This window comes from Sarcophilus harrisii, chromosome X (genome assembly GCF_902635505.1).
Source record: "Sarcophilus harrisii chromosome X, mSarHar1.11, whole genome shotgun sequence".
Classification (NCBI taxonomy): Eukaryota; Metazoa; Chordata; class Mammalia; order Dasyuromorphia; family Dasyuridae; genus Sarcophilus; species Sarcophilus harrisii.
In genome coordinates, this window is record NC_045432.1 from 23005879 (window position 1) to 23020212 (window position 14334).

At 38.4% G+C, this 14334-nt stretch overlaps 1 protein-coding gene across 1 annotated transcript in view; it reads right to left on the minus strand.

The window, feature by feature from the left end:
• LOC100919634 (maestro heat-like repeat family member 5) overlaps nucleotides 1-14334 on the minus strand; it is a 112623-nt gene that overhangs the window by 66255 nt on the left and 32034 nt on the right. Inside the window, exons 4-6 of the mRNA XM_031944553.1 lie at nucleotides 12681-12840; nucleotides 9428-9480; nucleotides 9193-9300 (exon numbers count right to left, since the gene is read on the minus strand). Coding sequence (XP_031800413.1) covers nucleotides 9193-9300; nucleotides 9428-9480; nucleotides 12681-12840 — 321 coding nt within the window. The remainder of the gene's footprint in view (nucleotides 1-9192; nucleotides 9301-9427; nucleotides 9481-12680; nucleotides 12841-14334) is intronic.

A 14334-nucleotide genomic window follows, 5' to 3' on the forward strand; every position in this document is an offset into this window, starting at 1 on the left:
GTAAGCTCCAACTGATTTCAGAGCTAATTGTTGTTTTCAGTGTGAGCATTTATACTTCAGAGATTGGCAAGGGATCTATAGTTCTGGTGATTGTTTAGACTTAAGAAAGTGATGGAGAAAATGATAACATGGCAGATTCAAATGAAAAATATTTCCTGTGTACATTTTTTTTCAGAGAGCTAGTTGCTAAATACTTACCGGCATATCCTGTCATTTACTATGATTAATAACATACTTTTTATCTGAAATCCTAATTTGACCAGTTCTATAACAGAAGAGATTCTAACTTCATTTTTACATCTTTCTATGTTAAATCTTGAGGAAGTTAGGTGGCACTGCAGTGAATAGAGTCTGGGACCTGAAATCAGGAAGACTCATCTTCCTGAATTCAAATCTGGCCTCAGACATTTCCTAGCTGTGTGACCCTGGGCCAGTCAATTAACTCTGTTTGCCTCAGTTCCTCATCTGAAAAATGAGTTGGAAAAGGAAATGGAAAACCACTCTAGTATTTCTGCCAAGAAAACCCCAAAAGGGGTCATGAAGAGTTGCACATCAGTGAAACAACTTGGCAACAACATATTACATATTCTCCAGAAACAGTAACAGGCTTAACATATATTCTTATTTTTTTAATCACTTATTAAGTCAGTGTAGATTTCTTCCTCCCCTACTTGTAGGTAAGTAATAAATGTCCCAATAAATTTTCCCTAGTCTTGTTTGTCTTTGTAGTGAAATCTTCTGCTTTCAAAGTCATATGATCTATCTGCAAGGTATGTCACTTTGGGGAGTGAACTCCAGATTTTGAAACTTGTGTTATTAAAAAAAAGAATGATTAAAAAAAAGAGTTTCCAACACAATAAAAGGCATGAAGCTTAAGCCAAAAGCCTACATAATACACAATGGAGAACCATTTGAGACATTCCCACAAAGAATAGAAACAAAACAAGGACACCCAATTTCATTGCTTTAATTTGACAAAATTCTAGCAATCGGAATAAGACAGGAAAAAGATTAAAGGACTGGGCACAGAAACAATCCAAATATCATCATTTGCAGATGACATGACAGTGTCTCTAGAAAAATCCATTCAATGAAAAAATTAATGGAGACAAGAAATGAGTCACGGAATATAAAATTAAACCACAAAAATGATTTGCATTCTTATAAGCAATAAAGATCAGGAAGAAATCATAAAAAAGAAATCTCGTTTACAATAACAACAAAACCCATTACATATTTGGGAACTAGTCTTCACAGAAAGACAGGACTTGTATAAAGACAATTATATAATTATAATGACTAGAATAAAAGAAGACATATAATTGAAGGAACATTCATTGTTCTTCCGATAGTTTGGATTGGATTAATATAGTAAAAAATGACAATACCTAACAAATTAGTCTTCATATTTAGTAAAACATCAGTCAAAATACAAAAGGATTTCTTTAAAGAACTGGGTAAAATCCTAAATGAAATTTATGTAGAAAAACAGACAAAAAATATCAAAGGATTATTGACCAAAACAGAGTTGATCAAAGCCATATGGCACTCTCAGATTTAAATGTATATCGCAAGGGGATTGTTATGAAAATTATTGGATACTGGACAAAAAAATAAAGCAAAATAGATCAATGGCATATAATGGATTGCCAACCAGCTAAATCTCAAAGATTCATGTTTGATCAGTTTATTGTTTCAGTTGTGGATGACTCTTTATGACGGCGTTTAGGTTTTTTTTTGACAAAGATCCTAGAGTGGTTTGCCGACTCCTTCTCCAGCTAATTTTATAGATGAGGAAACTGAGGCAAACAGAGTTAAATGACTTGCCCAGAATCACATAACTAGTAAGTGTCTGAGGTTGAATTTGAAGTTAGGCTTTCCTGATTCCAATCCCAACATTCTATCCACTGTATTACCTAGTTGTTTGCTAGCAAATTTAGAGAAAAATTTTGCTATATTTAGAAAAAAAAAGGGTAACGATTTGGCAGGAGATGAATTTAAGACCTATATCTTATACCATATATCTCGGTGACTTTCATCGGTGACCAGGTTATTAGACATAAACACTTTAAAAAACTATTAAAAAGATCAGCCCATACTATATGAGGATGTATTCTGATGGAAGTGGATTTCTTCAACAAAGACAAGATCTAACTGAGTTTCAATTGATCAAGGATGGACAGAAGCAGCTACACCCAAAGAAAGAACACTAGGAAATGAATGTAAACTGCTTGCATTTTTGTTCTTCTTCCCAGGTTATTTATACCTTCTAAATCCAATTCTCCTTGAGCAACAAGAAAACTGTTCGGTTCTGCACACATATATTATATCCAAGATCCACTGCAATCTATTTAATATGTATAGGACTGCTTGCCATCTTTGGGGAGAGGGCAGAGGGAGGGAGGGGGAAAATTGGAACAGAAGTGAGCGCAAGGGATAATGTTGTAAAAAACTACCCTGGCATGGGTTCTGTCAATAAAAAGTTATTTAAAAAAAAAGTGAGGGGAGGGAGAAATTCTGAAATAAAATAAGACTATATAAGTATTTTAGTTCCTCTTCTGTTAACCTGAGCAAATGATATTTTTGTAACTATTCATCTATTTCAGTTGGATTGTTAGACTTGTTTCCATAGAGTTGGGCAAAATAGCTCATTATTTCTTTAATTTCTTTTTTCATTGGTGATAAGTTCACCCCTTTCATTTTTGAAGTTGGTTATTTGTTTTTTTGTTTGTTTGTTTTTGTTTTTCTTTCATTTTTCTGATCAGATTAAACAAAGGTTTATCTATTTTGATAGTCTTTTAATAAAAGCAACTCTTAGTTTGGAAAAAAAAAAAAAGATCAGCCCAACAGAATGACAGAAGGTTGAACACAACTGGGAGAAGGAAAAAGATGCGGTGGCATAGTGTCAACTGCAGTGAAAGAGGCCTAGGATCTTAGCTTGGGTTAATCCTTTCCCGGTGGAATATCAGCTGTGCCCCATACCCACCAACAGAATAGCTTTAAATGCCTGAATGGGAAATGCTGTGGGAATTAATACAAGAAAACTTCCCCAAAGGTTCAAAATCAGCAAAAGAAATGGAATAGAATGTTATTAAAGCAAAGGCGTTTGAGCTGCAAACTGAAAAAACATGTCCTGTGAGCTGACTATAATTATAGATAAAAAAGAGGGGCCTTCAGTAAGAGCGAAGTATTTGAGTTAATTCCTCCAAAAAGCTAGGAGAATATATTGGATTTGCAATACTCTAAGCAAGGGCAAGAAAAGAAAGGTACATAAGTATAATTATGAAAAGAACAGTGAAATACCATTTTCTCCTGTTCAAAGGCTATTGCTAAAAAAGGATAAAGGAAGAAAGAAGTGAAGGAGAGAGGGAGGAAAGAAAGGAAAGAGAGACACAGAGACAAACAGAGAGAAGGAGAAGAAGAGAGAGAGAGATGGAGGGAGGGAAGGGGGAAGGAGAGAGGGAAGGAAATTGGAATGAAGTATAAAGGAAAGAACAAGAAGGCAACATCAAAGGACATAAAGACTGAATATTTCAAGGGACCAAGAACTGGAGGCAAAGTAGATGCCCAATGATTGTTGCTGTTCAGTCATTTCAATTGTGTCCAACCCTTTGTAACCTCATTTGGTTTTTTGTCGCAAAGATACTGGAGTGGTTTGCCATTTCCTTCTTCAGTGCATCTATTTTGTTAGGCAATCAAAAGTTAAAGGACTTGCCCAGAGTCACATAACTAGGAAATGTCTGAGGCTGAATTTAAACTTGGGTCCTCTTGACTCTGGGCCCAAAACCCCACCCACTGAGCCATCAGCTGCCCCTTGTTCAGCCCATTGTTTGGAGAATGGCTAAAGAAATGTTGAATACATGGTTATCAAGGCTAAATGAGTTTACAGAGGCCAAACCAGGTAGGCTGCACCTAGAGGTCCCCTGGAAATGTACAGGGACTCCCAAGAACAAAACGATTCACTGCTTGTGCCTTTGGGAGTGATGTCCCACCAAAAAATCTCAACCTCCTGGCTTCTCTTGCAATGTGACTCAGGACTTTTGGGCAATTTAGAATGATTTGATAAACAGCAGAAAGAACAGGGGGCTACATCAGCTAAAAGAAGAGACTTCCAACTGGCTGCCCATCTTACCTGTTGCTTTCTAGGTGATAAGATCTGATTTCAATGAGAGGTAGAGCAGGATAATCCTTTTTTACTCTGAGAGGTGGGGGTTCACTGTGTAGCCTGGACTCAATAACTTGATTTATATGTGGTCTTTCTGGTTGCCTTTTGTCTCTTGTATGTTCCCCTTCTTTTGCATTGAGCTTGTGAGCATTAGAAGGTTCTGAAAGACCAGCAGGCTCTGGTGAGAAGTAGCTGGATTTCTCCAGGACAATTGTGTTTGCAGCAGCAACAGCACGAGTAATAGGCTGGTGCCAAGGGAAGACTCTGTATGGGGGCACTGGGAAGATGATCATTCTTGTCATTTAACCAGGTTGTGCTCTGGGGAGGTGATATGACATGGCTAATTAACAACATGGCCTAAACTGTTTAGGTCCCAACAAAGGCTCGAATAATTAGTCCCTAATTGATTGTATAAATACTAATAAGAAATCATTTTATTCTGTTCTAATCATTCTATCACATACACTGTGGTTTGTAAAAATATTTATCATTCCCTTTTCTAAATGTGAACAAAGCTATTCACATAACTATTTTTACCACCCCCATCACTTTTGGGAGGAAACTCTAAGATTAGAGACGATGGTAAGGGCAGTAATTAGCAACTTTACTCAGGGAGCTGAGGTGGCTGTGATAAGCCAATGAATGCAAAAATTGGGGAGCCTATTTCCCCTCCTAGAAAAATTAGGCCTCCCCCCAGAGTCAAGTCCTGGGCAACTCATTAAAGCAGATTTCAAAAATAGGGATCAGTACAGGTGACCAACTCTTATGGCCTTAATAGAGTGGTACACGAGATGTAGGGATCTAGTCTAAGATTGTTGGTGGGGTGAGGGGAAGGGGGAGGCCTTTGTATTTACCCCTAGGAGAGAGTCTCTATCCTGGACTCTTGATATTGGATCTATTTTTCAGGGATCCACTAGGAGAAAATCAATCTTTTTTTTTTTCCTATTTTGTCTTGGATTCTAATGGAAAAATCTGCTTTCCAGTATGCTTTCGTTTAAAATCAAATTGGTTTCTGGGAAATAGCTTTTGCTTGTGTGAAGGCTTTTACTTTATTTTTGTGTATTAGTTCTATTATATAACTTTATGTGTTGTTAATTTTGCTTAGTTTTCTATTAATTATGTGCATCTAGTTTAGCTGTTTTGTTCATTTTGTTATTTAAGAGAGTTACGATATTAATGTTTTAAGTTGGCTGTTTTATTTTTATTGATATGTATGTAGTGATGGGATATGTGCACATATTATATCCTGCATATACTTTAGAGCTTGGTTAGAAGCAAGTAATGGTAAAGAGCCCAATTTCATTGTCAAGATCTTCAGGAAGGTGATAGAGTTCTGCTAAGCAATTTCAGGATCCACGCAAACACACAAGAGAAGACTGAAGAAAGCCAGTCTTGATCTAGTCATTGAAATACTGGGCAACTTGCTTGTGTACAAAACAGCTCCAAAGAATTGTTGGGACCACACAAAAGCGGTACATCAGAGTCCCGCTGATGTTCCCATGATGATCCCATTTAGTTGGTGGGATACCCAGGTGAGCAGGAAGAAAGGAGCAATGAACAATAAACCAAGGGGATTCTGAGAAGAATACTCTCTCCAGTTTCAGTCACTCAACAAGCATCACAAGGACTTAATAATGGGGAAATGTGACAAGAGAGAAAAATCACAAATGTTGGAAGGGCTGTGGGGAAAACGGCACATTAACACACTGTTGGTGGTGATGGGAATTGGTCTAGCCATTCTGGAAAGCAATTTGTAACTATGACCAAAAAGTCACTAAATTTTGACCCAGCAATACCACTTTCAGGCTTCCACCCCAAAGAGATCAAAGAAAGAAGAAAAGGACTCATATGTATAAGGATATTTATAATAGTTGTTTTTATGGTAGCCCCAAACTAAATTAAGGGAATGGTCACATATTGGGAAATGGCTAAATAAATTGTGGTATATTAACATAATGGTAGTACAGTGGGATAGAGCACTGGACCTGAAGTCAGAAAGAATCATCTTCCTGAATTCCAATATGGCCTTAGACAATTACTAGATGTATGACTCTGGGTAAGTCAATTAATTCTGTTTGCCTCAGTTTCCTCATCTGTAAAATAAGCTGGAGAAGGAAATGGCGAATTTTTCTGGTATCTTTGCCAAGAAAACCCCATATGGAGTCACAAAGGGTCATTGTTTCAATGATGTAATGGAGCAATATTGTGTCATAAAAATTATAAAATGAACAGTTTCAGAAGAAACTGGAAAAAACTATATATAAATTGGTAGAATGCAGTGAGAAACCAGGAGAATATTATGGAGAAAAACAATTTGATGAGGGCAATGAGAAACTCTAGAGTCCAGAGGACTAGCAATGAAGCAACAAAGCAGGACACTTACCTCTTGCGGGGGGATGTGATGAACTTTAAATAAAGAAAGAGACATTTATTTTTGAACATGAGCCATGCAAAAATTTCTTTTCCTGGACTATGTGTACTTTTTTATGGGGGCTTTTTTTATTGTTCAATTAGAAGAGACATTGAGGGAAAGGGAATAATAAATGATTATAAAAATAAGTGAACGAATAAATTTTTAAAAGATAAATAACTCAGATGATTCTGATTCAAACAAGGAATGATATCAGTGTTGGTACTCTCCAGAAGGTTGGAGAAGTTTGGCCCCATCTCAAGAGAATTCTATTCGGAGAAAGATGGAGGTCTGAACCCAGGGACAGTCTCTTTTGAGCCTGATACTCCTGCTGTGGAGACAGCTAAGGAACAGAGGGAACTATCCCAAAACCCTGTGATAGTGTTGAACAGTCTGGACCATCCACAAAGTTACGGGGTTAGCGTTGAAGAGCCAAACCGGTGACCAAGCTGGAGAACTAGTAGTGACTACTGACGTAGTCAAACAATGCTTATCGTAAGAATAAATATGATATATGTCTTCTATATAATTGAGACATATTGCATCTGGCTTTGAGCTCCATTTAAAGAAGGAAGAATATTACAAAGTCACTCAGATTCACCTCAGCCTGAGTCTCACTATTTGATGATGTCCCAGCATTTGCCCCTCTTGCCAATTTCAGGGACAGTCACATTCTGTCACTGCTTTGTTTAACCTTTTGCCCCACTAGGCTGATAAAGATAGTAGACACAGGTGGTAACACCCAATACAGGAGCACAAGTAAACTTTTTGAAGGTGAATAGCAGGTCAAAGGAGCATGAGGCTGAGACCGAACCAAGTAGGAATTTTCCTCCAATCTTTTAAGTATTTTAAGGTTTTAATTATCAGGCAGCACCACATATAGGCGCTGGTGGTGGGGGGCTGGGTTTGAAGGGACCAAAGGGCCTGAGCAGACCATTCTGGACTTTCAAGGAGAGAACTAAGCAATCCTAGAATTCTGTGCTTCCCCAGGAACTCCCTCTTAACTTCTAAGATCAAATATCAACTCTTCTGTTTGACATTCAAACCCTCCACAATTTGGCTCTCATTTACCTTTCCAGACTGATTAGATATTACTCCCCGCCGCCCCATACTCTTTGGTCCCACTGCATGTCCCACTTCTAGAATAATCTCCTTTCTCATCTCCATTTCTTCGAATCAAAGTCTAGCTGAATGTTATCTTCTAGAGGAGGTCTTTCCTGATCTCCTCCCTCTCTGCAACGCCGCCTCCCCTCAACTCCTCTCTTAAATTATTTTGCATATACCGTGTAAAAAGAATGCAAACTCCTTGAATGTAGGGACTATCTCATTTTTACTTTTGTATCCAGCATTTGGCACATGATAGCCCTTTAATAAATACTTGCTGATCAACTGATTCCTAAAATGCCAGGCAAATCACTGAGAGCTTCCACAGAACTTTCCCGTCTCAGTACCGACAATCAGTCATAACTCAACTCTACAAATTCTATTCCCTTTCACAGAGGGATAGGAAGTTCAAAGTAAGGTTTGGAAAGACCTCCACGAACTAATACAAAATGAAATGAGCAGAATCAGGAAAATCATTTACAAGATGACCACAATAATGTAAAGGAAAGCGACACTGACAATTCTCATCATTCTAATCAATTCAGCTGTGACTTCAGCAGACTGCAAAGCATATCTCTTTTCCTCTAGGCAGAGGTGGGGGACTGCAGGTACAGAAGGAGGCATGCATTCCAGAAAATATGTGGATTTGCTTTTCCCAAGTATACTTCTTTGTACCATTGGAAGGTACATATGTAAGAATGGGGACGGGGTGGGGGTGGGGGGATGTTATTTGAAAGTTATAGTATTATTGATTTAAAAATCCCCAAAGCATCAATACAACAAAATGGCAAGTAGTCAGGACAGACTAACTTTACTTCTTTTGTGACAAGAGTTACTAGATCAGAGATTACTAGTTATCAGGGTTACTAGCAAAGGTTACTTAGATTTTAGATAAAGTCTCTCAAACGAGTCTTGTGGACAAGATGGAAAGAGGCGGGCTAGATAATGGGATAGCCAGGCAGATTCAGAAGAGGGTGAATGATTGGAGTTTAACGTCAGTTTGGAAGGAGGGTTGTTCCAGGGATCGGAGCTTGGTGGAGATTAACATTTTTATCAATGATTTAGAGCAAGGTTCATTAGATTTGCAAATGACACAAAGCTATGAGAGAGCAATCAGGATCTAAAAAGAGGGCATCCGCATAGAATATTAAACTGAATTAAATATGAATTTTAATAGGAATACATGTGAAGTTTTAGGCTCAAGTTCAAAAAATAATCAAGCCAAGGCTAGAGAAGTCCATTTGTTTGGGTATGGGTTAGACTAAATAGTCACTAAAGGCCCTTCCAACTTTGAGATCCTAGAATTCTGGGATAGTATATTCAAGGGCAGCTTCCATTTTTTGGAGAGGTGATTAAATCTTTCTTAAACATTGAATCTAGTGAATTCTTAAAATCCTTACTTGCCCTTTACTTAATTTTTTTGGAAGCCTTGTTTTATTTCTTTGAGTTTCTGAGCCTGGGATTGCTGACTAAAGTCAGCCGAAAGTATTAGCCACTGATGCTGAAGACTAACCTTCTCTGACGAATATCCGGGGTAGCAGCCTTCATATTTGTTGATCTCACGATTAAGTTCTTCTTTCCAGGTTTTCTTTGTGAGTGAGGGGGCAGACATTTCCCCAATCTGGAGAAAGAACACACTCACTAAGATGGGGAATGGAGAATGATGGGAGGGGGGCATGGCTCAGGAATCTATCTCTGCCCTACTCCCACCTTTCCCCGCCTGCTTCCTGCTCTTCAATCATTCTTACCTGGAATAGCTGGGATTCCCAGGTGTCATATTCGATAGTAACTGGAGTTGAATCTGGGGAGGAGAGAGAGAGACACCAGTCTACATTTTGGGATTATCATAGTATTCCCTGAGAAAAGTAATTCAGAAATGGGAGTTCCCTGAGGGCCTGGGATAGGGATGGGAAGAGAGGCATTTTAGTGACAACAATTTAATCCATCTCTTTTCACCTATTTAGGTAGCCCAAGATCATGCAATAATATGATCTTCTTTAGAAGATACAAGGAAGGATTCATTTTTATCCTAAAAATAATATAATATCCCTTTTATGCAAGTGCACAAGTGAGAAGAGAACAGAGACATATGGAATATGCACAGGTTAATGGTGATGAGGTGTAACAACAATCAAACTGAGAGGGACAAGAAGTGCAGTCACCTCATATCCACCAGTGGGCAGGGCAGGATTGGTATTCACAAGATTGCAGCAATGCAAATCTATATTCTAATTCATACCTCTCCCTGAGTTTTTAGATACATTTGTTCCCAGGAGTAAGTGTTCAAGAGCATGCACTCTTTTTCATCATGATAATCCTTCAGATAACTGAAGATATTTTAGAAGGAATACTGTGGGTGAGAGAATCAAGAGCTCTTTGGGCTTTACAGGCTAGAATCAAGAGCTGAATCTAGTGAAGATGACAATTAGTAGGGCTAAATATGAAGACCTATATATGGGTCAAAAAATCAATTTCACTAATACAAATTTATGTGCAAAATATCTGGGAGACTTAGGGGATGGATTTGAATATGATATGGAGACCAAAAATGCTAATTAATATGTTCATTAGGAGAAGCATAATATTCAGAATAAAGAAGTGATAGTCTCCCTGTATTCTGTCTAGGTACAATTACATTTGGAATATTATATTCTGAGAGAAATTGTGACTTGCAGTAGTAGATCAAGAACTGGCTTCAAAGTAAAAAAAAAAAAAACAAAACCCCGAGTTCACGTTCTGCCTCTGACCCATATTGTCTGTGGAGACCCTGGGCAAGTCACTTCACCTCTCCGGTATTCCCAGGAGACTTCCTATGACAATATGTTGTAGAGAAGGTACCGATCTGCATTGGTAGAAGTTTTTCTCATGCATGAAAATCCTATAATAATGAAATCACAGGTCCCATCCTTACTCCTATCTGGATACTACATCTTGGGAAGGATTTTGACACCCTTTGAAATGTCCTCAGAGAAAGTGTACCAGAGTTATGAGGGCATTAGATACTACGTTATAAAGTGACTAAAAATTGGTGATATCTACTAGAAAAGGGATTTTAAAAGCTGTTTTCAAGTATCTGATGGACTGTCATGTGGGAAAGGATGAGACTTGTTCTGCTTGGCACCAGGCAGAACCAGAAGAGATTGAGGGTTGGAGAGAATAGGAAGGATATAGGAGAATGATGGAGATGCAGAGATTTAGGTTCTATGTAAGGAGAAACTTCTTTTCAATACTGTCCCCAGAGTAGAATGTTGCTGTGGCAATTCCTATTCAGGAATTCTTTTTTTCTTTTTCTTTCTTTCTTTTTGTATGTGTGAGGCAATCAGGATTAAATGACTTGTCTAGGATCACACAGCTAATAAGTATCAAGTGCCTAAGTTTGGATTTGAATTCAGGTCCTCCTAACTCCAGGTCTGATACTCTAACCACTGCACCATTTAGGTGCCTCTCCCCCCCCCCCCCCCCAGTTAAGCAATTCTTGTTCAGGTGGATGGCACCTGATGTCTCTTACAGCTCTGAGATTCTAAAGCTTCAAATATAAGAAGAGTGGCTCACTGCTGTTTCTTGTGTTCATTACCCTTCCTAAGATGGTTCTTTGACTACTGTTTTCTTTACTGGAACCCCAAGAGGGAAAGCCAGTGAGCATCATCTCTGATTGCTTTCTGTTTCAGATCAAAGAAAACTACAGTGAGGCTAAGCAATATCTGCGTGCCCACGACTGAACTAGCAACTCCTGGTTTCCCAAGTGAGAACTCTCAAGGGAAAAGAGACAGCAGCCTGAAGAGATCTCTCAATGGCTACGATGCAGGAATATGCTGGAGCCAGCTCACACCAACTTCCAAGAGTCAACAATTAAATTTTCAGTGTGAGCATTTGCATCTCAGAAATATACAAACCCTACAGTACAGGGCTTGTTTTGGCGATACTCTAGACTTAAGAAAGTGATGGCAAAATGATAATCACACAGGTTAAACTTAGTGTCATCATGCTTTCTGGAGAGTCAATTGTCAATCATTTCTCAACACAATCGATCTGTCAGTCGGTACCACCGATACAGAATTCTACATGTTTTATTATATGGTTTTCAAAGGTGAAGATAGGGGCTTTGGACATCATAATTGGTAAAGGTGGGGGATAGAGGTGAGGAGAGGGGAGGGAAGGGCCTGGAAAGGGAGCAAATGCTGCATTACAGATTGCCAAGGCCATAATCACTTTATAGAATATCGTATGGGGTTGAGCAAAAGGTTAGGAAGAAACCAAAACAAATGGTATTCTAAGTTAGCAGAGCAATGTAAAGGTCTCCTCAAAGATAACCCTTCTTGCTTCTCACCTGGGTGACCTTGAATAAATCATTTCCCATGCCCAGCTTTAGTTTCTTTAACTCTGAAATAATGGGGTTGAGCTTATTAGCTTTTAAGGTGACTTCCAGCTCTGACATTTTGTGTTTTAAGTTCTATTCTAAGCTCTCCATGCTATGATCTTATAAAGTTCTCTTCTATGGGGCTTAATTTCCCCTTCTTGCAAAACTGGACTAGGTGACCTCTTAAAGTTCCTTCTAGCTCTTAACACTCTAGGATTCTATGAACCTCTGAACCAAATTGCCACACAAATTCCCATGATGCCACATTGCTCAATGGAGCTTCTGATGGGCTGAGACTTTCAGGGAAATAGACTGGTTTGGGAATATAGACTGGCTGCCGACATTTCTATATATTTCACCTTCCATTCATTTCTCTGACTGGAAGGACAAATTGCCAAAGGTTCTTTAGGGTCCTTTGGCAGTCCTTAAAGGCCAGAGCTAGAAAAGACCTTAGAGATCAAGTCCAAGCTCCTTATTTTACATATGGAGAAAGTGAGGTCCAGAGATGGGTAGTAACTTGCCCCGTGTCACACGCCTATAAGGAAGCAGAGTTGGAATTGCAATCTAGATGCCCTGTTCATATCACTCTATTTCTCACGATTTACCCCTTCCTCCCTACCTTTTTTCCTGCTGGTGTCACATACCGTTGGTAATGATCCTTCCCATGGCATAGAGGACACTACGATGAGGAAATTCTCCAGTCCAGAACATGCTGACCAGCTTGGGCATGACATATGTGCTTGAATGCATCCACAGTGCCACCAGGAGGTCACTAGCTGCATTCTGGTAAACCTCCTCCAATTCCTGAGCAGAGACAAAGAGAAGTCAGAGAGTGACTGGGAGGGCTTTAGCTTGAGTTGTGGTGGTGTTTTTTAGAGGACCCTTTAGCCCTTTCACCTCCTTTCAGTGGCTTTTTGTTTATTGACTCATTTCTCCAGTCACAGTCATAAATCTAGGCATATGATGGGATCATCTCTTTCTGTTTGAGTCACAAGCCACCCTGTAACATTCTGTTATAAAGTACCTTCCATTCTGGTCCTCTCTCCTACTCTTTCCTCTTGCAGTCTCTGCTCCAGTCAATTGTTCTACTTATTGATTTGTATCCAATTAAGTTCTGGGCTTTTCTTACTTTGGGCTTTACTCACACTGTCCCCTCTCCTTCTTCACCTATTACATTCTGACACATTGTTTATAGCCCAATTCAAAAAGCACTTTTCCTTTTTTAAAAGTTTTTTAAAAGAATGTTCAATAGTATTTTATTTTCCAAATACATGTAAAGATAGTTTTCAAAATTCATTTTTAAAAAAATATAGCTTTTTATTGACAGAACATATGCATGAGTAATTTTTACAACATTGACCCTTGCACTCACTTCTGTTCCAACTTTTCCCTTCCCTCCCTCCAACCCCTCCCATAGATGGCAGGCAGTCTCATACATGTTAAACATGTTAAAGTATATGCTAGATACAATCTATGTGTGCAGAACCGAACAGTTCTTTTGTTGCACAGGAAGAATTGGATTCAGAAGGTAAAAATAACCCAGGAAGAAAAATCAAAATGCAAACAATTTACATTCATTTCCCAGTGTTCCTTCTCTGGGTGTAGCTGATTCTGTCCATCATTGATCAATTGGAACTGAATTAGATCTTCTCTTTGTCGAAGATAGCCACTTCCATCAAGTTTTCCTAATATTGAACCAGCCCTGCATTCCCAGTATAAATCCTACTTGGTCATAGTGTATTATCCTGGGGATGATTTTCTGTAATCTTTTTACTAATATTTTATTTAAGATTTTAGTATCAATATTCATTAGGGAGATTGGTCTATAATTTTCTTTCTGTTTTCAACCTACCTCGTTTAGGTATCAGTGCCATGTCTGTGTCATAAAAGGAATTTGGTAGGACTCCTTCATTCCCTCTTTTTTCAAATAGTTTATGCAGCATTTGGGCTAATTGTTCTTTAAAGGTTTGGTAGAATTTACATGTAAATCCATCTGGCCCTGGGGATTTTTTCTTAGGGAGTTGATTAATAGCTTGTTCTATTTCTTTTTCTAAAATGGGACTGTTTAACCAATTTACTTCTTCCTCTGTTAATCTGGGTAAGCTATATTTTTGAAGGTATTCTTCCATTTCATTTAAGTTATCGAATTTATTGGCATAAAGTTGGGCAAAGTAACTCCTAACTGTTGCTCTAATTTCCTCTTCATTAGTGACGAGTTCTCCGTTTTCATTTTTAAGACTAACAATTTGTTTTTCCTCTTTCCTTTTTTTAATCAGATTTACTAAGGGTTTATCTATT